General features: G+C 38.6%; 1 protein-coding gene across 2 annotated transcripts in view; it reads left to right on the top strand.

The window, feature by feature from the left end:
• The window catches only part of LOC128667007 (butyrophilin subfamily 2 member A2), a 48898-nt gene extending 42796 nt beyond the window's left edge, over positions 1-6102 (top strand). For both annotated transcript variants that reach the window (XM_053721865.1, XM_053721863.1), the window contains 3 exons: positions 203-223; positions 4145-4171; positions 5245-6102. In XM_053721865.1, coding sequence (XP_053577840.1) covers positions 203-223; positions 4145-4171; positions 5245-5771 — 575 coding nt within the window. In that variant the 3' untranslated portion in view covers positions 5772-6102. The remainder of the gene's footprint in view (positions 1-202; positions 224-4144; positions 4172-5244) is intronic.
• Positions 6103-27964: the final 21862 nt, after the last annotated feature.

The following is a 27964-nucleotide window of genomic DNA, read 5'->3' as shown; positions in this document are numbered from 1 at the left end:
TCGCGCATCGGGTTTCACTCGAATGCAAACATTTTCTTTCAAATTGCGCACTAACCTGCCCGATTTACAAGTTTACTTTTAGCACTCCAGCGTGAGCACGAAATATTGCTCCACTTGTAATCTAGCCGTATAAGGAAAAATTAATATTATTTTTTACTGATCCAATGAAAATATCTCTGAAATATTTGTGTTTTTCTTGCAGATCTTCTGAGACGAGAAATTGGTAAGTGGATAAAAAAAATAATAATTGTATATAATAAAAATAAAGAAATTGATAGCAGAAAGAAAATCAATCAAAGAAGAAAATAATATAAATATGATAAATGATATACAAGACAACTATACTTTCTATTGAAATAATTGTTTGCACTCACTTTATATTATTTCCTCTACTTCTTGGAATATGAAACAATTTTTGTGTGTGATTCAGATAGAGCAAACACTTCGGCCACTAGCTAACAAAGTCTGCCGGACCTGATCCGACAGTGCGGATCAGGTCCGCCAGACCTCGCTGAATGCAGAGAGCAATACGCTCTCCGTATTCAACATTGCACCAGCAGCTCACAAGAGCTGCTGGTGCAACACCGCCCCCTGCAGACTCGCAGCCAATGGGCCGCCAGCAGGGAGGTGTCAATAAACCCGATCGTACTCGATCGGATTGATTTCCGGCGATGTCTGTCCGCCTTCTCAGAGCAGGCAGACAGGTTATGGAGCAGCGGTCTTTGTGACCGCTGCTTCATAACTGCTCTTTCTGGCGAGTCTGAAGACTCGCCAGAAACACGGGCCCACAAGCTCACTACAGAGCTTGTTAAATGGGTGCCTATGAAACAACTTTCTAATTTATTTCTGGGTTTTTTTCTTCATTCTCTTGGTATACTTTGTTGAAAAACGGGGACATAAGTTAAGTGACCCTGCCCATGTCTTAAGCACTATATGGCAGCAGTTTTGCAAGACTGTTATCCATTTACAAGAGCACTAGATAGCAACACTATTTCCTGCTATATAGTGCTCCAGACAAGTACCTAGGTATCTCTTCAACAAAGAATACATGGGAACAAAGTAAATTTGATAATTGAAGTAAATTGGAAACTTTGTAAAATTGTATGTTTTGTCTGAATCACAAAAGTAAAAATTGGGTTTAATATCCCTTTAATATTTATGATATTGCTACTTAGATCTGACACCTTGCGTATTTCTCGCAGCCGCTGGAGATGTCTTTATTTATGTATACTGTATGGTTTATCATTTTTCTTTATTGTCGATTTCTTTTTATTTCTCATATAATGTTCATAGAAATGTGGAATTATCCAACAATTTTGATATTCTTGCTTTCATTTTTATTTTGGCAAATGTAGCATGGTATACGCTTTAGTTCCATCATTATTCGCATAAAGCTTTGTATTTTGTTTGGGAAAAAAAGCAAACGTAACATGGTAAATGATTAAAGACAGTACAGGTAGCCCTTGGTTTACGCCGTTTCAGAATAACAACCTTTATTTTCAGTTATGTGACTGCTATTGAAATGCATTGAAATCAGTGCATTGATTAAAATAGCCAGTAGGTGGAGCTGTCCGCTTGTTTTGCAGTAAAGTTATGCAACTTAACAGCCTGAAATTGATCTGTGTACACAGAGCAGACATTAGCTATCGAGCAACAAGTTTTAGCAGCCACTTCCCTATTATCTTCCTGTCCAGCTGCTTGAGGTGAGGGTGCCTAACTGAATATTAATCACTGCAGATTGAAATGCATAGAACAGGTGCAGACCCAATATTATCTAACATGCTAACAATGCAGAGAACTGATTGCAGAAAAATGCAAGTAAAAAAACATTTTTGTTCATTAAACTTAGTTTAATGATACAGTCTGTTGTGTGATTATTTAATTAGGTTATAATACTGTTTTAGCAAATGTTTTTGTTCATTTAACTTAGTTTAATTATATATTCTGTGTTGTGCGATTATTTGATACTGTTTATAATGCTGTTTAGCATTTAAAGTCTTCATTTCAAAGCTTTAAAAATAATTTATTAGGTGTTACTTATGACAATTTTGAGAGGGGCCTGGAACCTAACTCCCTCACTTCCCATTGAGTTACATTATAAACTGGGTTTCAATTTACAACGGTTTCGATTTACAACCATTGCTTCTGGAACCTAACCCCGGCGTAAACTGAGGGCTACCTGTACTTGGATGAAAATGTATATAAACTCAAAATAAATTTCCACTAAAGGTAGATGGGAAGTAGTCTGTAGGAATACTCTATCCTAACAATGAATGAAGCATAGACTCCAGAAAGAAAACAGGCCAAACGTGATTTGCCCTATAGCCCATATTTAACTCAGAAATCTGTGTTTTAAAAATGATTGTGATGAAACTAGAATGAGAGCATAGCTGCCATAAGGATTAAAGGGACAGGAAACCCCAAAATGTTCATGATTTGGATAGAACTTACAATTTTAAACAACTTTCCAATTGACCTCTATTATCAAATTTGCTTCATTCTCTTGTTATCCTGTGCTGAAGGAACATCACTGCACTAATGGCAGCTAGCTGAACGCATCTAGTTAGCCAATCACAATTGACAAATGTGTGCAGGCACCAATCAGCAGTTAGCTCCCACTAGTGTAGGATATGTGCGTATTCTTTTTCAACAAGGGATACCAAAAGAACGAAGCAAATTTGAAAATAGAAGTGAGATTAAAAGTGCCTTAAAATGACATGCTCTATCTGAATCATGCAAGATTAGTTTTGACTTTCCTATCCCTTTAAGGCTGGGTGGGGCTGAGACGGCATTGTGTTAGATGCAACAAAGATGAAATGGAGTGGGAGGTTTTAGCTTTAGATAGAAGTGTAAAAAAAAACTGTCATGGGCTCCTGGGCCTCTTCTTCTCTTGACCTAAAGATCATGTTTCCCGTCCTCCAGGGGCGTATTATGGCCTAGGCCAACAAGGCACAGGCCTAGGGCGGCAGATTTCAGGGGGAGGCACTTTTTGGAGGCACTCAAAAATTGGCCCTTTATTGGTGTCTGACTCCTGGGGCAACATTCAACATCATAGTGGCGGCCGCGCAACAAGCAGTGGATGCTGCTTAGAGCAGATGTAAAAAACTGGCCACACTAATGCATGAGGCTACGGAAGTGAAGGTTGCTAAAACGCCGCTCCAGGTCCTTTAAAGCTCCAGCAAACATCTGAAACTGATGGGCTTGTGAAAGAGTAAATAGAATCCAGACACTCCAGTGCGGTTCACGCCGCGACGGAATAAATATTTACTCCTGACAATTTAAATGGCACAATGATGATTGATGAAAATGGGAAGGGTAGGGAACGAAAAAGGTTCATATATACCTCACAAATAAGTCATATAAATATTGGGGCAGTGTCCCCCCAACAGTCAATCATAAATAAATTGTGAGGGGTGCTCTTATGCCAAATGTAATATGAAGAATATGTAAGAGAGAAACAGCGGCACTTAAAAGAGCACTCAGGGTCAAATCTATCAAATATATGTGGGGAAAGGGAAACCTCTCAGGTTGATTGCTTAGGGCAGCACAAAACCTAAATACGCCACTGCCACCCTCCCTCCCTGGATGATGAGTTATTAGATAGCTAGCTCCCCCTTCTTTACCAGACAGTTCTGATAGCTTGGTGGTTTTGGACCACCTTCTATGTGAATACTTTACCCTCAGCCTACAGAGTAATAATAGAGGGAATTGAGGAAGTGATGGGGCTGATTGGTTACTGTTTGTGTTATAAAGAGGCCCATCTTTCCTTGGAAGGTTGTCATCAGGGGTCAATTTATTAAGCAGCCGATGCTGCATCTAAGCCCCATTGTCTGCCTGAAATGGAAGTTAAGAAGGAGCGGTCAGGATTATTGACGGACCCCGCTAGCGAGTGAGCAAGGGGCAGCATTGCAAAAGGATTTCACCAGAAATGCTTGTGCAATGTTAAATGCAGACAGCGTATGCTGTTGGCATTTAGCAAGGTCAAGTGGACATGATTCGCTACAGCGAATCATGTCCGCTCGACCATTAATACATCTACCCCCTTGACTTTAATAACTTATGTAAATGATATTCTATAGTTACAACATTTTATCATTATGTATTTCCTCGAAATGTCTTTAAATTGCTCTCTCTTCCTTTCTAGAATGGAGAAAAGTTTCTGTTTACAAAGGTATGTATATTTAACAAATATACTTATAATACGTAATACTATATAGCAGTCATTCAGGAAGATATATATGTGTGTCTGTCTGACTGTGTGTGTAAGCAGTAAGATTTAGTGGTTTGGCCTACATGCATGAACATTATTTACATGAGCACAAGATTAGCCATACTCCTTACACAAGCATTGACTGTAAGTGTGTAAAAAAAAAAAAAAAGGTGTTTCATGTCCATATTGCTTCTAGGTGGTGACTCGCCATAGAACAACCTACTGAGCTGTTGTTCGCTACAAATAGAGTGCTTCACTTTCTGTATGCATTTGTATTATGACTCTGGGGAGGTCTCCCTAAGGGTGATGAGGGAAACTAGACGTGGACTCCTTGCCCAGTGTGCTTAGAGTGATAAGGCTACACCTCACTGACGAGGCCCACAGAAGGCTGAAACGAACGTCTAAAGTTGCTATTTCCCTTGTTCAGATGAGAATTGACTGATATTTCGGGGCTAGACTGACCTTACTAAAGTTGGTAAAACTCTTTGAGAGTATGTGGCCATATTGGCAATAGTAGAGTGCTTCACTTTCGGTATGCATTTGTATTATGACCCCGGGGAGGTCTAACTAAGGGTTATGGGATAAACCAGACGATGACTCCTTGCCCAGTGTGCTTAGAGTGATAAGGCTACACCTCACTGATGAGGCCCACAGAAGGCCAAAACGATCATCTGAGGTTGCCATTTCCCTTGTACAGAGGAGAATTGCCTGATATCTCCAGGCTGGACTGACCTTACTAGAGTTGGTAAAACTCTCTGAGAGCATACGGTCATATTGGCAATAATCTTTAAAAACAAAAAAAAAAAGATCTCACCAGCAGTATGGTGGTAGCAATAATGTATGGTCCACCCCTGACCCAATGTTCAATGTGTCCTATATAAAGAATAACATTATATATTATACCTCCTGATACCAGTAATGCATGCCACATTCAATCACATTTTTTGTCTGCTTTACATTTATTATTATTTATTTTACTCTATTTTATTGTATTTTCAAAATGTCCCCACCCATTAAATCTCCTTCTCTTCCAGAATCCATTTTCTTTGACCCACTCACAGCATTTCACGGACTCCTCATCTCACCTAACCGTTGTGTCATTTCTACCACTGACATTGAACAAAATCTCCCAGAAAACCCTGAGAGGTTTGATACTGAACCTTGTGTACTTGGTAGCAAAAGCTTTTCCTCTGGCTGTCATTACTGGGAGACTGAGATTCAGGAACGAGATGGACAGTTCTGGTCTTTGGGGATCGCAAGGCAATCTGTGAGACGCATGGGTGGCCAGAGAGAGAGCCCTGAATCTGGCATCTGGGCTATTAGAGGAACTGCAGATGGTTTATTTGGGCTTTCTGAACCTCAGAAACTCATTAATTGCACCAATAGGCTGAATAAAGTGGGGACCTTCCTGGACTATGAAAGAGAAACCCTCTCATTTTACGATGTAGAGACATTTGAATGCCTTTTTCAATACACACAGCAATTTACTGAGCCAGTCTACCCATATTATTATGTAGGACCTGGTATGTCATTTGTTCTAAATTCTCAAAGTCACAGATAGACTTAGCAACTGTCCGGCTGCTCACATGATGCAGAATTGCCAATCAAAATGGCTGGTTTACATCTTTTTAGACAGTGGTAAATTATGTGACATTTTGAAAACTCCATTTCTACTGAAACGGTATTGACTCAAACAGAATTAAGGAATGGAGTGTCTGAGCAATGGTGGTTTGATCAAACAGCATCTTAAGTACAATACAATCCATAACAGATATGTATACACCCATATCAATGTTAAACTGTTTTCAGGTACATGTAACTTTAGAGGAGATTAAGTATTTTTGTTGTGTTAAAAAATGTATTTGTCAATATAAAGAGATTATGAAATTGGGCATTCAGATAGATTTTTATTATGTTGTGCGTGATCCTTTTTTGAAGTAAAGATTTAACTGTGATTGACATAAGACAGTTTCTTAAGACATGCCTAGTAGAGAGTCAGCATCAGAGCATTGTGGGTGTTGTAGTCACAGTCTGTGTGTTTCTTTTTTTTAAATTATTTTTATTGAGGTTTGATACGTAGTATAACAGGCATATAAAAGCTTCGAATGATATGCGAATACAGGAGAGAAATTTCACAACAAATATATTGACGGGAATACATAATCATTACATCACCTTGAGATTTGAACATGCATATAATAAACCTCACATTTTTAAATTTTTGTTTTGCCTGGAACAATCTACTCACATATAAAACATATATTATATCCTAAGAAGAAACAAGGGATGCTTTTTATGAACCCATAGTAAAGTATAAGGTAAATAATAAACTGTGGATCAAGATATAGAAAAACTAAAAATGTAGGTAAGAACATAAATGAGCCACCTAAGTATGGGTATCTGTTTGATAAAATATTCATTTTAGTTGCGTTATGTTTCGAGGGAACCCGCAAAATAAGACTCTGGTCACCATCACAAATAATAAAAATAAAAATACTAAAGGTGTCAATGCAGGCACTAAATATATGGGATCTACTCCAACATTGCCAGGGAGGGGTAACACTACTGAAAGAGACCACATAAACCTATATCAGGTTTTCCCCCACTCACATTGACAGAAACAACAGGAAGGAACCAGGCCCCACACAAGAGAGATATTCACTGAGAGGGAACAGACAACAAACAAAATACAAATAAAATATGGGGTAATCAACCTATCTACTTGTAATTTGACTAATATACAATATAAAGTTTTAAGTTATGGGTTATCTTTTGCAACTTGTTTCAAACTGTGGTGGATGTAACCACTTCATAAACATTTCTCAGACACTTCTACCAGGACTGAGAATAGTGGAAATTTTTCACAAGGAGCTCAGTTTTCTGATGGAGCAGTTTTCATGTTTAATGAGTTAAGTGACTTAGTTACCCTTGAACAGCTTTATAGCGAGGGGCAGGTAATGGATAATTCCAATGAAACAGGTATAAGATTTAAGAAAAAGTCACATTTTTACCCTGTGCAAAGTAGAGGCCCTATGCTTGAGTTGTTCTTTAAAAGAGTGGAATCTGATTTACAAACACCTAAAATTGAAGAATGAAAAGATAAACTTCAATTTCACTAAACAAGAAAGTGCGGCACTCACTCAGTTACAGAGCAACCCAGACATTGTTATCAGAGATGCCGATAAAGGAGGTACAATAGTAATCTTAAATAACATTGATTATATTAATGAAGCTCTTTGAAAACTTACAGATCCAAAAGCTTATGTGGTACTTACAAACAATCCAACTAAATAGTTTCACAGGGAATTGATAGACCTTCTGGATGATGGTGGTGAAAGTGACTTCCTAGATAATGCAACTATGGAATTTTTAAAGCCAGACTTTCCACGTATACCTATATTATCTTTTGGAGCCACTTTCCCAGTGGCTTGATGCAGTGCTTCAACCCTTGGTGGCCAAACAGCCTAGTTACTTAAGGGATACTTCCCATGTTTAAAAACTACTAGACAATATTATATGGAACAGTAACAGTGGCTGGTTGATCATCGATGTGGTGTCACTGTATTCCTCGATACCCCATGAATTCGGTTTGGAGGCATTAAGAAATGTTTTATACAGTGAAACTAATTATACTCATGATTTCATTGAGTATATTGTAAGGACAGCATCTTTTTTGCTTACACATAACTATTTTAAGTTCAAAGGGGTTTTCTATTTACAAAAATGCGGTACCACCATGGGCGCAAAATTTGTGCCGTCTTATGCCAATTTTGTACTAGATTGGTGGGAGAAGAACAGTATTTTTGGAATAGAAAATCCCTTCAGGTCACATATCTCTTTTTATAAGAGATTTATTGATGACCAACTTATAGTTTGGACAGGGGATCAGGAACAATTACTTTTGTTCATGGATATGCTCAATATCAATGATGCAGGATTAAGGTTTACACATGAGTACCAGAAGGAAGTAGTTAATTTTCTAGATGTCACACTGATAGGGAATACACAACGGTGTTATGTCAAAATTGTATAGAAAACCCATTTCTGGGAACACTATTCTACATGCCAAAAGCTGCCACCCCAAACATGTCCCTTACGCAATTGCAAAAGGTCAACTAATTAGGACTAGACAGAACTGCTCGGATGACGTTTCCAAAACAAGAGGTTTCCCTCTTGGAACAGCGTTTAAAACAACAAGGTTATACAGATTATGATATAGGCAGAGCTAAAACTGAAACTGCCAAAATAAATAGACAAACTTTATTACCTGAGAGTAAAACAATACAGAAGGGTAGAAATTTTGAGGGAGTAACTTTCATCACTGACTATAGTGAGCAGTATACAGAGGTCTGTAAAATTATCAGAAAACATCTCCCTGTACTCACCGCAGACGACAAGCTTGTATCTGTAGTAGGTAAGGGTTTGAGATGCTCCTACAGATATTGCAAAACAAAAGGCAACATGGTATCACCCTCTAAATTAGGCTCCTTCATTACCAATACATCTTGGTTACGACATAAGTGCATGTACGTATAGGTGTGGGCACAATAGGTGCAAACCATGTGACCGCTAAAATAACGAAAATTTTCACCTCCTATGTCACAAACAAAGAATTTGAAATTAACAGTTGTTTAAACTGCTCTTATGTCATTCATTTACTATGTTCTGAAATTTGTAAAATTCAGTACATAGGTCTCACTACCAGAGACATTAACTCAAGAATAAGGGAACATTTCTCCACCATAGGAGCTGGCAAGATTTCTACGCCACCAGTGCAACACTTTGCCACACATCATAATAACTCTTTGAATTTGTTCAGATGTGCTATAGAAAAAGTGGATGTACCCAAAAGAGGCGGAGATAGATACAAACTCCTATGTAAAAGGGAAATGTTCTGGGTTTTTAAACTGAAAACTAGGGTCCCACAAGGATTAAATTCTGACTATGACCTGATAAATTATTGGGAATGATTGATCCTAGAATATATATCAACAACAAGTATCTTTGGATCATATTGGGTCAGTGGCAGTCTTTAAAGGGACACTAAACCAAAATTTTTTTCTTTCATGATTCAGATAGATCATGCAATTTTAAGCAACTTTCCAATTTACTCCTATTGTCAATTTTTCTTCGTTCTCTTGCTATCTGAATTTAAAAAGCAGGAATGTGATGCATAGGAGTTGGCCCATTTTTGGTTGAGAACCTGGGTTATGCTTGCTTATTGGTGGGTAAATGTGAGCATCCAAAAAGCACGCACTATCCATGGTGCTGAACCTAAAATGGGCTGGCTGTTAAGATTTACATTCCTGCTTTTAAAATAAAGATAGCAAGAGAACAAAGAAAAATTTATAATAGGAGTAAATTAGAAAGGTGCTTAAAATTTCATGCTCTATCTGAATCATGAAAGAAAAAAAATTGGGTTCAGTGTCCTTTTAAGTGCTATCTTAATCTGACACATATATATATATATATATATATATATATATATATATATATATATATATATATATATATATATATATATATATATGTACCAATCTGAACATATACTTCTATACGTGTACAATTACCTTTTCCATATTGGCTATATAGTAATTCAATTTGATACAAATTACTATTACCCATGGATCTATTTTACCTAAATAATCGGCAAGATTACGAGTTTTGCGGTATGAGTGAAAAAGCAGCGTTAAGGCTCTTTTTCACTACCGCTGGTATTACAAGTCTTGCAGATTTAGGTGTACCGCACACTTTTTTGGCCATAACGGAACGTAACTACCGCAGCTTTCCAAAAGTCCTTTTTCAATAGGACTTCCTTTGCGCCGGTATTACGAGTCTGCCTGGGAGGCCAAAAAGTGAGCGGTACAGCCTATACCGTCAAGATCCATACCCTAAACTGAAAGTCAGTAGTTATGGGTTTAATGTTACAATGCCGTAACATAAAACTCATAACTAAAGTGCTAAAAAGTACACTAACACCCATAAACTACCTATTAACCCCTAAACCGAGGCCCTCCCACATCGCAAACACTAAAAACATAATTTATGTAAGAACTTACCTTATAAATTCATTTCTTTCATATTGGCAAGAGTCCATGAGCTAGTGACGTATGGGATATACAATCCTACCAGGAGGGGCAAAGTTTCCCAAACCTCAAAATGCCTATAAATAAACCCCTCACCACAACCACAATTCAGTTTAACGAATAGCCAAGTAGTGGGGTGATAAAGAAAGGAGTAAAAAGCATTAACAAAGGAATTTGGAATAATTGTGCTTTATACAAAAAATCATAACCACCATAAAAAGGGTGGGCCTCATGGACTCTTGCCAATATGAAAGAAATTAATTCATCAGGTAAGTTCTTACATAAATTATGTTTTCTTTCATGTAATTGGCAAGAGTCCATGAGCTAGTGACGTATGGGATATCAAATACCCAAGATGTGGAACTCCACGCAAGAGTCACTAGAGAGGGAGGGATTAAAAATAAACAACAGCCAAATGCTGAACACAACCCAAATATAAATTATTCTTATGAAGAAAAAGAAAAACTTAAAACAGCAGCAGAAGAATCAAACTGAAACAGCTGCCTGAAGAACTTTTCTACCAAAAACTGCTTCAGAAGAAGCAAATACATCAAAACGGTAGAATTTAGTAAATGTATGCAAAGAGGACCAAGTCGCTGCTTTGCAAATCGGATCAACTGAAGCTTCATTCTTAAAAGCCCACGAAGTGGAGACTGACCTAGTAGAATGAGCTGTAATTCTCTGAGGCGGGGCCTGACCCGACTCCAAATAAGCTTGAAGAATCAAAAGCTTTAGCCAAGAAGCCAAGGAAATAGCAGAGGCCTTCTGACCTTTCCTAGGACCAGAAAATATAACAAATAGACTAGAAGTCTTCCTGAAATCTTTAGTAGCTTCAACATAATATTTCAAAGCTCTCACCACATCCAAAGAATGTAAAAATCTTTCCAAAGAATTCTTAGGATTAGGACACAAGGAAGGGACAACAGTTACTCTACTAATGTTGTTAGAATTCACAACCTTAGCTAAAAATTCAAGAGAAGTCCGCAAAACCGCCTTATCCTGATGAAAAATCAGAAAAGGAGATTCACAAGAAAGAGCACATAGCTCAGAAACTCTACTAGCAGAAGAGATAGCCAAAAGGAACAACACTTTCCAAGAAAGTAGTTTAATATTCAAAGAATGCATAGGCTCAAAAGGAGGAGCCTGTAACGCCTTCAAAACCAAATTAAGACTCCAAGGAGGAGAAATTGATTTAATGACAGGCTTAATACGAACTAAAGCCTGTACAAAACAGTGAATATCAGGAAGATTAGCAATCTTTCTGTGAAATAAAACAGAGCAGAGATTTGTCCCTTCAAGGAACTTGCAGACAAACCCCTAACCAAACAATCCTGGAGAAACTGTAAAATTCTAGGAATTCTAAAAGAATGCCAAGAGAATTTATGAGAAGAACACCATGAAATGTAAGTCTTCCAAACTCGATAATAAATCTTCCTAGAGACAGATTTACGAGCTCATAACACAGTATTAATTACTGAGTCAGAGAAACCTCTATGACTTAATACTAAGCGTTCAATTTCCATACTTTCAAATTTAATGATTTGAGATCCTGATGGAAAAACAGACCTTGAGACAGTAGGTCCGGCCTTAACAGAAGTGGCCAAGGTTGGCAACTGGACATCCGAACAAGATCCGCATACCAAAACCAGTGGGGCCATGCTGGAGCCGCCAGCAACACAAATGCTTGTTCCATGATGATTTTGGAGATCACTCTTGGAAGACGAACTAGAGGCAGGAAGATATAAGCAGGTTGATAACACCAAGGAAGTGTCAGCGCATCCACTGCTTCCGCCTGAGAATCCCTGGACCTGGACAGGTATCTGGGAAGTTTCTTGTTTAGATGAGAAGCCATCAGATCTATTTCTGGAAGACCCCACATTTGAACAATCAGAGAAAACACATCCGGATGGAGAGACCACTCCCATGGATGTAAGGTCTGACGGCTGAGATAATCCGCCTCCCAATTGTCTACACCTGGGATATGAACCGCAGAAATTAGATAGGAGCTGGATTCCGCCCAAACAAGTATCCGAGATACTTCTTTCATAGCTAGGGGACTATGAGTCCCACCCTGATGATTGACATATGCCACCGTTGTGATATTGTCTGTCTGAAAACAAATGAACGGTTCTCTCTTTAACAGAGGCCAAAACTGAAGAGCTCTGAGAATTGCACGGAGTTCTAAAATATTTATTGGTAATCTCACCTCTTGAGATTTCCAAACCCCTTGTGCTGTCAGAGATCCCCAGACAGCTCCCCAACCTGAAAGACTTGAATCTGTTGTGATCACAGTCCAGGTTGGCCAAACAAAAGAGGCCCCTTGAACTAAACGCTTGTGATTTAACCACCACGTCAGAGATTGTCGAACATTGGGATTTAAGGATATTAATTGTGATATCTTTGAATAATCCCGGCACCATTGATTCAGCATGCAAAGCTGGAGAGGTCTCATGTGAAAACGAGCAAAAGGAATCGCGTCCGATGCTGCAGTCATGAGGCCTAAAACTTCCATGCACATAGCCACTGAAGGGAATGACTGAGACTGAAGGTGCTGACATGCTGCAACCAATTTCAAACGTCTCTTGTCTGTTAGAGACAGAGTCATGGACACTGAATCTATCTGAAAACCTAAAAAGGTGACCCTTGTCTGAGGAATCAAAAAACTTTTTGGTAAATTGATCCTCCAACCATGTTTTCGAAGAGACAACACAAGTTGATTCGTGTGAGATTCTGCAGAACGTAAAGACTGAGCTAGTACCAAGATATCGTCCAAATAAGGAAACACCGCAATACCCTGTTCTCTGATTACAGAGAGTAGGGCACCCAGAACCTTTGAAAAGATTCTTGGAGCTGTTTCTAGGCCAAATGGAAGAGCAACAAATAGGTAATGCTTGTCTAGAAAAGAGAATCTCAGCAACTGATAATGTTCTGGATGAATCGGAATATGAAGGTAAGCATCCTGCAAGTCTATTGTAGACATATAATGTCCTTGCTGAACAAAAGGCAGAATAGTCCTTATAGTTACCATCTTGAAAGTTGGTACTCTTACATAACGATTCAAAATTTTCAGATCCAGAACTGGTCTGAATGAATTTTCTTTCTTTGGGACAATGAATAGATTTGAATAAAACCCCAGGCCTTGACCCTGAAAAGGAACCGGCATGATTACCCCTGAAACCTCCAGATCTGAAACACACTTCAGGAAAGCCTGAGCCTTTACTGAATTCACTGGGATGCGTGAGAGAAAACATCTTCTCACAGGAGGTCTTACTCTGAATCCTATGCTGTACTACTGAGAGACAATGCTCTGAATCCATTGATTTTGGACAGAATTTATCCAAACATCCTTGAAAACCTTAATCTGCCCCCTATCAGCTGTGCTGGAATGAGGGCCGCACCTTCATGCGGACGTAGGGGCTGACTTTGGTTTCTTGAAAGGCTTGGATTTATTCCAATTTGAGGAAGGCTTCCAATTGGAAACAGATTCCTTGGTGGAAGGATTAGGTTTTTGTTCCTTATTTTGACGAAAGGAACGAAAACGATTAGAAGCCTTAGATCTACCCTTAGGTTTTTTATCGTGAGGCAAAAAAACTCCTTTCTCCCCAGTAACAGTTGAAATAATAGAATTCAACTGAGAACCAAATAAATTATTACCATGGAAAGAAAGAGATAGTAATCTAGACTTAGATGTCATATCAGCATTCCAAGATTTAAGCCACAAAGCTCTTATAGCTAAAATAGCTAAAGACATGGATCTAACATCAATTTTATAATATCAAAAATGGCATCACAAATAAAATGATTAGCATGTCGCAGTAAGCGAACAATGCTAGATATGTCAGAATCCAATTCTTGTTGCGCTAAATTCTCCAACCAAAAAGTTGAAGCAGCTGCAACATCAGCCAAAGTAATTGCAGGCCTAAGAAGATGACCTGAATATAAATAGGCTTTCCTTAGATAGGATTCAAGCTTCCTATCTAAAGGATCTTTAAATTAAGTACTATCTTCCATAGGAATAGTGGTTCGTTTAGCAAGAGTAGAAATAGCCCCATCAACTTTGGGGATCTTTTCCCAAAACTCTATTGCAATCGCTGGTAAAGGATACAATTTTTTAAACCTTGCAGAAGGATTAAAAGGAGTACCTGGCTTATTCCATTCCTTAGAAATCATGTCAGAAATAGCATCAGGAATAGGAAAAACCTCTGGAGTAACCACAGTAGGTTTAAAAACAGCATTTAAACGTTTACTAGTTTTAATATCAAGAGGACTAGCTTCCTCAATATCCAAAGTAATTAACACTTCTTTTAACAAAGAACGCATATACTCTATTTTAAATAAATAAGTAGATTTGTCAGTGTTAATGTCTGAGGAAGGATCTTCTGAATCAGATAGATCCTCATCAGAGGTGGATAATTCATTATGTTGTCGGTAATTTGAAACTTCATCAACTGAATGAGAAGTTTTAAAAGACCTCTTACGCTTATTAGAAGGTGAAAATGCAGACAAAGCCTTCTGAATAGAATCAGTAACAAATGCTTTAAAATTCATAGGTATATCATGTACATTAGAAGTTGAAGCAACTGCAACCGGCAATGTACTATTACAGATGGACACTCTATCTGCATGTAAAAGTTTATCATGACAACTAATACAAATGACATTAGGAGATATAATCTCCACAATTTTACAACAAATGCCCTTAGCTTTGGTAGAACCGATGTCAGGCAACAAAGTTCCAGCAGATACTTCTGAGGCAGGATCAGATTGAGACATCTTGCGGAATGTAAAAGAAAAAACAACATATAAAGCAAAATTATCAATTTCCTTATATGACAGTTTCAGGAATGGGAAAAAATGCAAATAGCATAGCCCTCTGACATAGTAAAAGGCAAGAGGCAAAAGCAATGGGGCAATAAATAATTAAAAAAGTTTGGCGCCAAATATGACGCACAACGTAACTAAAAAAATGTTTGCCGTCAACCATGTCCAGAAATGACACACTCCGTCACTAATGACACAACCATGTGTGAACCCCTGCGTCAACTACGACGCCGGAAATGACGAACTAGCATCAACGGACGTGCCTTTTCATGCCAAAATATTCTCGCGCCAAGAATGACGCAATAAAGTGTAGCATTTAGTGCACCCGCGAGCCTAAGACAGCCCGCAATTTAAAACAAGTAGTCAATTGAAATAAAGACTAAACCCCAGGTAAGAAAATATTTCTCAATATTAACTTTCCCAAATATGAAACTGACAATCTGCAAACGTAAATACATGAACCTGACTCATGGCAAATATAAGTACAATACATATATTTAGAACTTTATATAAATGCATAAAGTGCCAAACCATAGCTGAGGTGTCTTAAGAAATAAAAACATACCTACCAAAAGACACCCATCCACATATAGCAGATAGCCAAACCAGTACTGAAACGGTTATCAGTAGAGGTAATGGTATATGAGAGTATATCGTCGATCTGAAAAGGGAGGTAGGAGATGAATCTCTACGACCGATAACAGAGAACCTATGAAATAGACCCGTTAGGAAAATCACTGCATTCAATAGGTAATACTCTCTACGTCACTCTGACATTCGCTGTACTCTGAGAGGAATCGGGCTTCAAAATGCTGAGAAGCGCATGTCAACGTAGAAATCTTAGCACAAACTTACTTCACCACCTCCATAGGAGGCAAAGTTTGTAAAACTGAATCGTGGGTGTGGTGAGGGGTGTATTTATAGGCATTTTGAGGTTTGGGAAACTTTGCCACTCCTGGTAGGATTGTATATCCCATACGTCACTAGCTCATGGACTCTTGCCAATTACATGAAAGAAATAAAATTATTAACCCCTAATCTGTCGCTCCGGACATCGCCGCCACTATAATAAACATATAACCCCTAAACCGCCGCACTCCCGCATTGCAAACACTAGTTAAATATTATTAACCCCTAATCTGCTGTCCCTAACATCGCTGCAAACTACATTACTGTTATTAACCCCTAATCTGCTGCCCCCAAAATCGCCACCACTATACTAAAGTTATTAACCCTTAAACCTAACCCTAAGTCTAACCCTAACACCCCTAACTTCAATGTAATTAAAATAAATCTAAATAAAACCTACTATTAATAACTAAATAATTCCTATTTGAAACTAAATACTTTCCTGTAAAATAAACCCTAAACTAGCTACTAATATTTACATTGTAGCTATCTTAGGTTTTATTTTTGTTTCACAGCTAAGTTTGTATTTATTTTAACTAGGTAGACTAGTTAGTAAATAGTTATTAACTATTTACTAACTACCTAGTTAAGATAAATACAAATTTACCTGTAAAATAAAACCTAACCTGTCTTACACTAACACCTAATCTTACACTACAATTAAATAAATTACATTAATTAAATACAATTAACTAAATTACAAAAACAAAACACTAAATTACACAAAAAACAAACACTAAATTACACAAAATAAAAAAGAAATGATCAAATATTTAAACTAATTACACCTAATCTAATAGCCCTATCAAAATAAAAAAGCCCCCCCAAAATAAAAAAAAAACCCTAGCCTAAACTAAACTGCCAATAGCCCTTAAAAGGGCCTTTTGCGGGGCATTGCCCCAAAGAAATCAGCTCTTTTACCTGTAAAAAAAAATACAAACCCACCCCCCACACATTCCAAACCCCCCAAATAAAAACCTACCTGAAAACCCTAAGCTCCCCATTGCCCTGGAAAGGGCATTTGGATGGGCATTGCCCTTAAAAGGGCATTTAGCTCTTTTTATGCCCAAACCCTAAGCTAAAAATAAAACCAACCAAATAAACCCTTACAAAAAAACCTAACACTAACCCCCGAAGATCCACTTTTAAAAGACCCAACATCCATCCTCAACAAAGCGGCAGAAGTCCTCAGCGAAGTCGGCAGAAGTCTTCATCCAAGTGGGCCGAAGTCTTCATCCAGACGGCATCTTCTATCTTCATTCATCCGGCGCAGAGTGGCTCCATATTCAAGACATCCGGCGCGGAGCATCCTCTTCTTCCGACGGCTCTTCTCGAATGAAGGTTCCTTTAAGTGAGATCATCCAAGATGGCGTCCCTTGAATTCTGATTGTCTGATAGAATTCTATCAGCCAATCGTAATTAAAGGTGAAAAAATCCTATTGGCTGATGCAATCAGCCAATAGGATTGAGCTTCAATCCTATTGGCTGATCCAATCAGCCTATAGGATTGAGCTTGCATTCTATTGGCTGATTGGAACAGCCAATAGAATGCAAGCTCAATCCTATTGGCTGATTGCATCAGCCAATAGGATTTTTTCACCTTTAATTCTAATTGACTGATAGAATTCTATCAGCCAATCGGAATTCAAGGGACGCCATCTTGGAACCTTCATTCGAGAAGAGCCGTCGGAAAAAGAGGATGCTCCGCGCCGGATGTATTGAAGATGGAGCCGCTCCGCACCAGATGGCTGAAGATAGAAGATGCCGTCTGGATGAAGATAGAAGATGCCGTCTGGAAGAAGACTTCTGCCGCTTTGTTGAGGATGGATGTCGGGTCTTCAAAAACTGTAAGTGGATCTTCGGGGGTTAGTGTTAGGTTTTTTTAAGGGTTTATTGGGTGGGTTTTATTTTTAGCTTAGGGTTTGGGCAGAAAAAGAGCTAAATGCCCTTTTAAGGGCAATGCCCATCCAAATGCCCTTTTCAGGGCAAATAGCGAGCTTAGGTTCTTTAGGTAGGTTTTTATTTGGTGGGTTTGGTTGTGTGGGTGGTGGGTTTTACTGTTGGGGGGTGTTTGTATTTTTTTTTACAGGTAAAAGAGCTGATTTCTTTGGGGAAATGCCCCGCAAAAGGCCCTTTTAAGGGCTATTGGCAGTTTAGTTTAGGCTATGGTTTTTTTTATTTTGTGGGGGCTTTTTTATTTTGATAGGGTTATTAGATTATTAGCATCCTCTTTTTCCGACGGCTCTTCTCGAATGAAGGTTCCAAGATGGCGTCCCTTGAATTCCGATTGGCTGATAGAATTCTATAAGTCAATTGGAATTAAAGGTGAAAAAATCCTATTGGCTGATGCAATCAGCCAATAGGATTGAGCTTCAATCCTATTGGCTGATCCAATCAGCCTATAGGATTGAGCTTGCATTCTATTGGCTGATTGGAACAGCCAATAGAATGCAAGCTCAATCCTATTGGCTGATTGCATCAGCCAATTGGATTGAAGCTCAATCCTATTGGCTGATTGCATCAGCCAATAGGATTTTTTCACCTTTAATTCCAATTGACTGATAGAATTCTATCAGCCAATCGGAATTCAAGGGACGCCATCTTGGAACCTTCATTCGAGAAGAGCCGTCGGAAAAAGAGGATGCTCCGCGCCGGATGTATTGAAGATGGAGCCGCTCCGCACCAGATGGCTGAAGATAGAAGATGCCGTCTGGATGAAGATAGAAGATGCCGTCTGGAAGAAGACTTCTGCCGCTTTGTTGAGGATGGATGTCGGGTCTTCAAAAACTGTAAGTGGATCTTCGGGGGTTAGTGTTAGGTTTTTTTAAGGGTTTATTGGGTGGGTTTTATTTTTAGCTTAGGGTTTGGGCAGAAAAAGAGCTAAATGCCCTTTTAAGGGCAATGCCCATCCAAATGCCCTTTTCAGGGCAATGGCGAGCTTAGGTTTTTTAGGTAGGTTTTTATTTGGTGGGTTTTACTGTTGGGGGGTGTTTGTATTTTTTTTTACAGGTAAAAGAGCTGATTTCTTTGGGGAAATGCCCCGCAAAAGGCCCTTTTAAGGGCTATTGGCAGTTTAGTTTAGGCTATGTTTTTTTTTATTTTGGGGGGGGCTTTTTTATTTTGATAGGGTTATTAGATTAGGTGTAATTAGTTTAAATATTTGATAATTTCTTTTTTATTTTGTGTAATTTAGTGGGGGGGGTTTGTAATTTAGTTAATTGTAGTGTAAGGTTAGGTTTTAGTGTAACTCAGGTTAGGTTTTATTTTACAGGTAAATTTTATTTATTTTAGCTAGGTAGTTATTAAATAGTTAATAACTATTTACTAACTAGTCTACCTAGTTAAAATAAATACAAACTTAGCTGTGAAATAAAAATAAAACCTAAGATAGCTACAATGTAACTATTAGTACTATATTGTAGCTAGCTTAGGTTTTATTTTACAGGTACTGTAAGTATTTAGTTTTAAATAGGAATTATTTAGTTATTAATAGTAGTTTTTTTTTAGATTTATTTTAATTACATTAAAGTTAGTGGGTGTTAGGGTTACGTTAGGGTTAGACTTAGGGTTAGGGGTTAATAACTTTAGTATAGTGACAGCGACGTTGGGGGCAGAAGTAGGGGTTAATAAGTGTAATGTAGGTGGCGGTGATGTCGGGGGGGGCAGATTAGGGGTTAATAAGTGTAGGTAGGTGGCGGCGACATTGGGGGCGGCAGATTAGGGATTAATAAATATAATGTAGTTGGCGGCGATGTCGGGGGCGGCAGATTAGGGGTTAATAAGTGTAATGTAGGTGGCGATGTCGGGGGCAGCAGATTAGGGGTGTTTAGACTCTGGGTTTATGTTAGGGTGTTAGGTGTAAACATACATTTTGTTTCCTTATAGGAATCAATGGGGCTGCGTTACAGAGCTTTACGCTTCTTTATTGCAGGTGTTAGGCTTTTTTTCAGCCGGCTCTCCCCATTGATGTCTATGGGGAAATTGTGCACGAGCACGTAAAACCAGCTCAAAGCAATGCTGGTATTTGTGTGTGGTATGGAGCTCAACGCTCACATATTGCCTGTTAACGCCGGGTTTTTGCATACCTGTAATAGCAGCGCTATAGGGAGGTGAGCGGGGGAAATAACTTGCAAGTTAGTACCGAGTCGCTCTTACCGCAAAACTCGTAATCTAGCCGTATGTTCACTATGAATTTATAGAGGTATATAATATTGTTTCATTTAATCTCTACAGTGGTTGCATTCTATTTAGCTCTATATACTCTTATTTGTTTTTTTTGTTTTTTATATAATTTTTTATTGAGGATTTTCAAACAGTACAACATATGATGATAGTCACAGATGTTACACTTTTAGACACGGAAACAGATAAAATACATGAACAAGTTATGTTGAAATAAGTGATTAAAAAAGTAAGTGACATGAGCTTCTGAATCCTCCATTTTGTAATAATAATAGCTTATTAGGGTGACTACTGAGCTGACCACATGTGGGTCATATGATCATGGAAATAAAACATATATGGTAGTCTCTAGAAAGGCCTGGACCTTATGATGAATATATATAAGGGGGGGGGGGATAGTCAGCGGGCAAAAAGCTGCTCTAAGATAAAGGGTAGTAAGGAGGGGGGGCGGAGCCATCTATATTAGAGCAGGAAAGTAGCCGAGAGGATGGGTAAGGGAATCGGTGGTATGTATAGAGGAAGAATTATAAATAACATCAGTCATTTATAGTATAGTGTACAAGTGGTGAATGGATTTACATTAGAACACATAGGCTCTTTCTTAAGGCAAAAGTAACAAGCTCAAGATACATACATCCATTAGGATGAAATAATATGGAAAAACAATAACTACTTATCTAAATAACAAATCTGCATCTCCTTTTAGGCAGACACAATAGGCATAGCAGATTGGGACATTAGACCAGTACCTGGGTTGTCACAGGCATAGTATGTAATAGACAAGTATGCATATACAAATATCTATCTTTGACACAGTATAACTAGTGCTATAAACATGGGTTAAATGGGTAACTAAATGTAGGTATGAGATACCCCCTGCAAACCAGCACTAGGGAAGATATTGCTAAGTGAGATAGCCATTTGTACCCCATATAATTATAACATACCTAAAAACTAATGTAGCCCACTCCTACATGTATAGAGCAAAACTCAGGAGAATATAGAATATTAAGAGACTATGGTCAGAACACCATTGAATAATAATTAATATTGGACTGAAGTCCTTTTAGAGATATAACTATAAGGTCATTGGAAATAATATTTAATAGGGATCTGGCAAATGAGTGCAGAGCTCTGACAGTGAAGAATCTTTGCAAGGTGGTAATGTGTGCGGTTTAACTGTTTAAAGGGACATTCCAGCCAAAATTGGAAACCACATGGATGCATTTCAGTATTGAACAGAAGCATTTTTGTAATAAACACATATTAGCAAAAATGCTTCTAATAAAAACTATAACTGTTTTAAAAGAGTATTTAAGTATGCACCGTGCACCAGCATTTTAAACACAGTACTTGCTCAGAGAGTCTAAGGTGCTTGTACCATCTGGTAATGATTCAGTTTGTTAATTGCTGACATGATACAAACCCCAGTGATGATCTGAGCAGCTGCAGTATTTAAAATATGGGTGCAGTGACAATATCTAGCTATGCTTCACATGCACGTGCAAAGAAAAATGTTAACACTAAAACAATGATAACTTTTACTAGAAGCATTTTTGCCAATACATGTATATTGCAAATATGTTTCTATTCAAATATGTAATTAAGCTATGTGCATTTAAATTTTGACTGGAATGTCCCTTTAAGTCTCCTGAATATCAGAATGTCCCAAAATATAGAATTAATGGAGTTTTGCAATGTTTCGTTACTATATATGTACATACAGGGACTTTAGGGGTAAGGTACTGTGTGATATCACAAAAGAGACTAAAATATTTAAAATATTAGTCATTTGAACAAATATAAGCCGCACTTAAGCATTTGCCTAAACATGTATAAAGAATGACCCAAATCATAGCATCTGGATAATCTGGTAGTCCATAGGGAGGATTTAGTATGAGGTTTAGACCTTTTAGAGTTAAAAATGGGGAGTTAACTATAGGTGTTGAAGATATATAGTACTTAGATATATAGTAGTGTAAAACCTTATGTTATGGAAAAGGGAAAGCATAGTTTAAGTGAAAGTAAGTTGAGGGTGTATGAGGTATAGTGAAGTATGTAATAGTAGCTCTGCAAGCCACCCTGTACCAACCGCTGACTGCATGTTATATTTCACTCTGAATGGCTAACCATAAGATATATATTGTAGGAGGTATGGAGTGTGTTGTATTAAATAGGTCTGCCAACTAGACTACGGCACTCAGTCACAATTAGCTATAAGTAAGAAATGACAAGCTAGTGCACTAACTATAATATCAGATTATAAACAATAAATCAATCAAACCAGCTTATGCAGATAGTTTGTAAGAAAAACAATAACTCTTTTCGGCCCACACCATGAAATTCAATAGGATATATGTTTGGCTATGAATCTTCTTATGCTTTACAACTATAGTTTAAAGACTATTATGTACCCCCAAGTATAGCATTGCACTCTATGTTAATGTAAAAAAAAAAATTAATTTGCAGTCTAGGCTTGCAATAACTATACAGGAGTAAGAATTTCTATACTCTCAAATACTCAACATGAATTGTAGGGGTTAAACGTTTAAACACAAGTCTTCCAGCCCGCACTAACACAATAAAATATAATAAGAAGTATCCCCACTATATTTTTCGTAAACATAGTTTCTATGTAGGCAGAAAATCACAGTAAACACTATAACAAGAAGGAGTGTCACAGTCCCGGTAAGAACATACACAGAAAATCCCCGTAGGGCTATAAGGTCTTTCCACGCATGAGGGATAGCAAAATAAGTCTATCCAATGCCCAGTCTATAAGAACCTATGCATAATGATTTGAGATATGAAGTCTCTTCATCTACATGGTTGTAACCTAGAGCCTGCGCCATAACTGCACACTTAGGATACATCAGCAGAAGACTGTCAGGCATCCAGATCGAACCCCGTGGAAGCAGTAATAATGCAAGTTCCAGATCTCCGCCAGAACAATCGATTAACTCACCACAGTCATAAGCCGAAAGCCAGTGATGCACCGCTATTGCTGTGAGGCATAGTTTGGGCCCAGGCAGTTGTCTCATTTCCACACTCTGCGGACTCCGTTTCAGTAGTGTTGCGATGCTCGGTACAGATGTTGTGTGATCAACGAGAGGCAGATTAGGATGTCCCTGTGATGGATCACCTAAATCTTCACTATTCACGTTAAGTAGGCATTCCAGAGGCAATTATAACTGTATGTTCCCAGGGTCCTTGTTAGCTAGTGCGTTGCTGGCCGTTCCCCTCAATGTCGATTCTAGTGTTTACAGTATATGAGTGGTCCTGCATAATATCATCCAGTGCATCATATTCATATATGTGTTACCATGATCCAACTCACCAAGGGCTGAATAGTTTGGAAACTCCTAAAAAATAATCAGTATATGGTTGATAACTGTCCCTGAACTGGGCAGTTTAGTTGAAATATTGGGGATAATTAAGTTAGCATCTTGGTCGGTCTCTGCCGTCCTTCTATAATGGCTTCAGAGCAATAGGGGTTTCAGCCAAATTGTGTGGGTTATATAATCTGGTGTGCAATGTATGTTATGCTTGAACACATGTGATTGGGACTGCTCCGGATGTTATAAGGGAAGCATTGGCTCAGTTTGTGAATTGCTCGATCAAATGCTAGTGTAACAGTATATCATTATTGGCTAGTCATTCGGTTACAAATGGATACATGTGTAATAACATGCATGCCCCAACACTTATAAGTATCTCATTTCAGAGCTACACTGCAATGAGAGCATATTATCAAGCTTGACTCTCTCAAAGTAAAAATTAACCCAATCCGGTATCACCTAAACTGTGCCTTTCATTCGGCGCAAACAATATTCATTGCAGTAAGTGCTAAGTCTGGCACAACCCAGAACCATTAGTAAAAATAAACATTAACGGTATTACGTTAGATAAATGCTATATCTGGCACAACCCAGACCTTGTAATTATTAAAACTAGAGAGAATATACAGTTAGTAAGGGAGGCGCTAAAAAAGCCAAAGGTATCAAGCACTTATAAAATTTAATAAAATCACATAAGCATACAATAACATATGTAAAAGGGACGTCTCCCCAAAACGAAATACTACTAAATAAAAACTTGAAAATACAATTGATAAAACTTCCACCTCACGGAAAAGGATCTGGTAAAGTACACGGCTGAATGTTTTGCTAAAGTGATATCTTACACAGTAAGAGAACTTTGGAATTGCAAGTATATAATTATCTACTTACACTGTTTGGCAGCTATTGTTCTATCAATTTGGCAGCTTGGTGGTATTTGACTAGTGAAACGCTGACTACATACTCAGTTACTTTTTATATGGAAAAGACATTTCTATCTGACCCTATTATAACGAACTGATTGGGACTGCTCTATACAGATTGTATGATTTTAAATCTGTGGAAGTTTTATCAATTGTATTTTCAAGTTTTTATTTAGTAGTATTTCGTTTTGGGGAGACGTCCCTTTTACATATGTTATTGTATGCTTATGTGTTTTTATTAAATTTTATAAGTGCTTGATACCTTTGGCTTTTTTAGCGCCTTCCTTAGTACCTGTATATTCTCTCTCTTATTTTAGACAACTGTAGGGATATTTGTCTTTTTAAGGGGGTGTTTGGTTATCTATTTGGCCTAGCGCACCTATCTCTCCCTTTTATTTTACAATTATTAAAACTAAGTTGCTAGCGAAATTGGATTAAATAAAGGCTAAGTCTGGCACAACCCAGACCACTCAACTGGTATAACTTAATTAGTACTAGCGGTTATCATATAGAGAGCATAGTTATGTTCAGTAAGTATCTGGCTATTAAAATAAGAGCGCCCAAATGCCCAGTTGCATCCCCTGATGCGTTTTGCCCCTCTGGGCTTTGTCAAAAGGCAAGAATATGAGGTCAGCAGCATTATTGACTCTCGTATGTCCAGGGGCCGCGTACAGTATTTGGTTCACTGGAGGGGCTACGGTCCGGAGGAGCGTTCATGGGTTCCCTCCTCTGATGTTCATGCTCCCGACCTCCTCCGTGCCTTCCATGCCCGTTTCCCCAATAAGCCTTTTGTCCTCCCCCGGGGGGAGGGGTCATTGAGGGGAGGGTACTGTCAGGGTTTTTCCCTACTTTGTTTGCCATGTGCTGCTGGCAGCCATTTTTCTCACCTTTCTTGATGAATCTGGTGCAGAGTGTGTGATGCTGCTCATTTCCTGCACTCCCTCTTATGGTCAGACTGTTGTACATCATCCGTGTGAGACAGGTTGCAGTCTCAGAATTGTGATGTCATCACTTATTATTTAAAGGGCCTCTGTTCAGTATGCTTTGCCCTTGCGTTGTCTCAGACCTGTTTGTGAGTTCCTGTGTTCTGGTGTCTGCGTATTACCTGGCTAGTCTGATGTCTCTTCTGGTTCCTGATCCCTGGCTTGTTCCTGACTTTGCTGTTCTCCTTGTTCCTGATTCCGGCTCGTCTGACTACTCGCTTTGGCTCCTGACTCGGCTCGTCTGACTATCAGCTCTGGTTTTGACTCCTGGCTAGTTATTTGACTTGTGGACTTTTTATTATTTTTGTTATTAATAAAGGAGTGATTATTTTTGCACTTCTGGTCTGATTCCTGGCACCCTGACACTGACCAAGATTTTAGCCACAAAGCCCTACGGGCTAAGACAGTGAAGCCAGACATCTTGGCTCCCAGTCTAATAACTTGCATGTTAGCATCAGAAATAAAGGAATTGGCTAGTTTGAGAGCCTTAATCCTATCTTGGATCTCCTCCAACGAAGTCTCTACTAAAATTGATTCAGACAAGGCGTCGCACCAATAAGATGCCGCACTTGCTACTCTGGTAATATAAACTGCTGGTTGCCATTGAAGACCTTGATGAACATACATCTTTTTCAAATAAGCCTCCAGCTTTTTGTCCATGGGATCCTTAAAGGAGCAGCTATCCTCTATAGGGATCATAGTTCTCTTAACCAAAGTAGAAATAGCCCCTTCTACTTTAGGAACCGCGCGCCATGAATCTTTAATGGAGTCAGCAACAGGAAACATATTTTTAATGACAGGAGATGGGAAGAAAGGTATCCCTGGCTTCTCCCATTCCTGTGAAATAATCTCCGTCACACGGTCTAGAACAGGAAACACTTCCACAGAGGAAGGAACATCATAGTATTTATTAAGTTTACTAGACTTCTTAGGGTTGACAACGACAGAAGTATCGGAATCGTCAAAGTAGCCAATACCTCGTTTAACAGTACACAAAGGTGTTCAAGCTTAAATCTGAAATTTATTTCTTCAGTATTAGATGAAGGAATTATACTGTCCGAATCTGAGATTTAACCCTCAGAGGCTACCGACCGACGTATCCTCCTAACCAGACTTATGAGGGAGGGCAACCTGCCTAGCAGCAGGTGGGACAGATACCTTACTACCTGAAAAATGTTTAATTTTACTCTTGTGTTTCCCCAACATAGGAAAAGCAGATAATGCAGCAGATACCGCAGAAGATACATGTGCAGCAAAATCTGCAGGCAAATAAACTCCTCCAGGAGGCTGAGAGGAACTGCAGGGCACTGTATGTGACGCCATAGAGGTTTGGGACGTTTGAGGAGAAAGCTGTGGCATTGCCTGAACAGCATCATCCTGAGAGACATTGGGCTCAGAGGGCAACAATTTATCTTTAAATTAAAGTGTTCTAGCTAAGCATGCAGCACAGAATTGCTTAGGCAAAACAGTTTGTGCCTGAAGGCATAACAGGCATTTGTCAAAAGACACAGAGTCTTGGTCAATGTCCATAATACTAAATAAAAAAAATCCCCAAATTGTAGACATTTTTTTTAACTACACTGTCACTTTAAGAATTTTTAATACCACAGCCGCTTAACGTTATGCAAAAATTCTTTAAAATAATAAACCAATCAGGCCCCCTACACCTCAGACAGGCTGAGGTGCCTTACCGTAACACTTATACACAATTTGGCTGCCAGAAGTCTCTAAAACGATCATATAGTAGAGCGACACTGAAGAGACTGAAATTAAATGACGCCGCTCCGCTCCGTGAATATCCAACAGCAGAGAGAACTCACATGACCGGCAGAGAGAGGAAACTACACAGCAAGTAAAAGGCACGCTATCCCTCTGCCTACAACATCATGATTCAGATAGGGCATGCAATTTTAAACAACCGATTTCTAAACCATTGAAAACCGCCTCTTAGTGCAGAGCATTTTGAAAGATTTTCACAGTTGGACAGTACTAGTTCATGTGTGTCATATAGTTAACATTGTGCTCACTCCCGTGGAGTTATTTAGGAGTCTGCACTGATTGGCTAAACTGCATGTCTGTCAAAAGCACTGAGATAAGGGAGCAGTCTTACAGAGGCTTAGATACAAGGTAATCACAGAGGTAAAACATATTAATATAACTGTGTTGGTTACACAAAACAGAGAAATGGGTAATAAAGGGATTATCTATCTTTTTAAACAATAAAAAATTCTGGTGTAGACTGTCCCTTTAATTTACACAAAGGCCTCTATTTATTAAGCTGTCAACCGCAAATACGCTGGAATTCCGCAGCGTATTTGTGGCGAGCTTGATTCACCGTAGTTATCAAACCCTACAGACCGGGAAAAGTAGAATATAGTGACGTAACATACGATCCGCCAGTCTCAGTCCGACACAGATCGATGCTTACGTCAGTCACTACAGATGTTCAGAACGCAAGTTCGGCACAATCGGACTACTCTTGCTAGTTATCAAAAAACTAGCAGGTACGCTC

The sequence above is a fragment of the Bombina bombina genome, chromosome 7 (assembly GCF_027579735.1).
Source record: "Bombina bombina isolate aBomBom1 chromosome 7, aBomBom1.pri, whole genome shotgun sequence".
Taxonomy (NCBI): Eukaryota; Metazoa; Chordata; class Amphibia; order Anura; family Bombinatoridae; genus Bombina; species Bombina bombina.
This window is presented reverse-complemented; position numbering and strand designations above follow the sequence as displayed.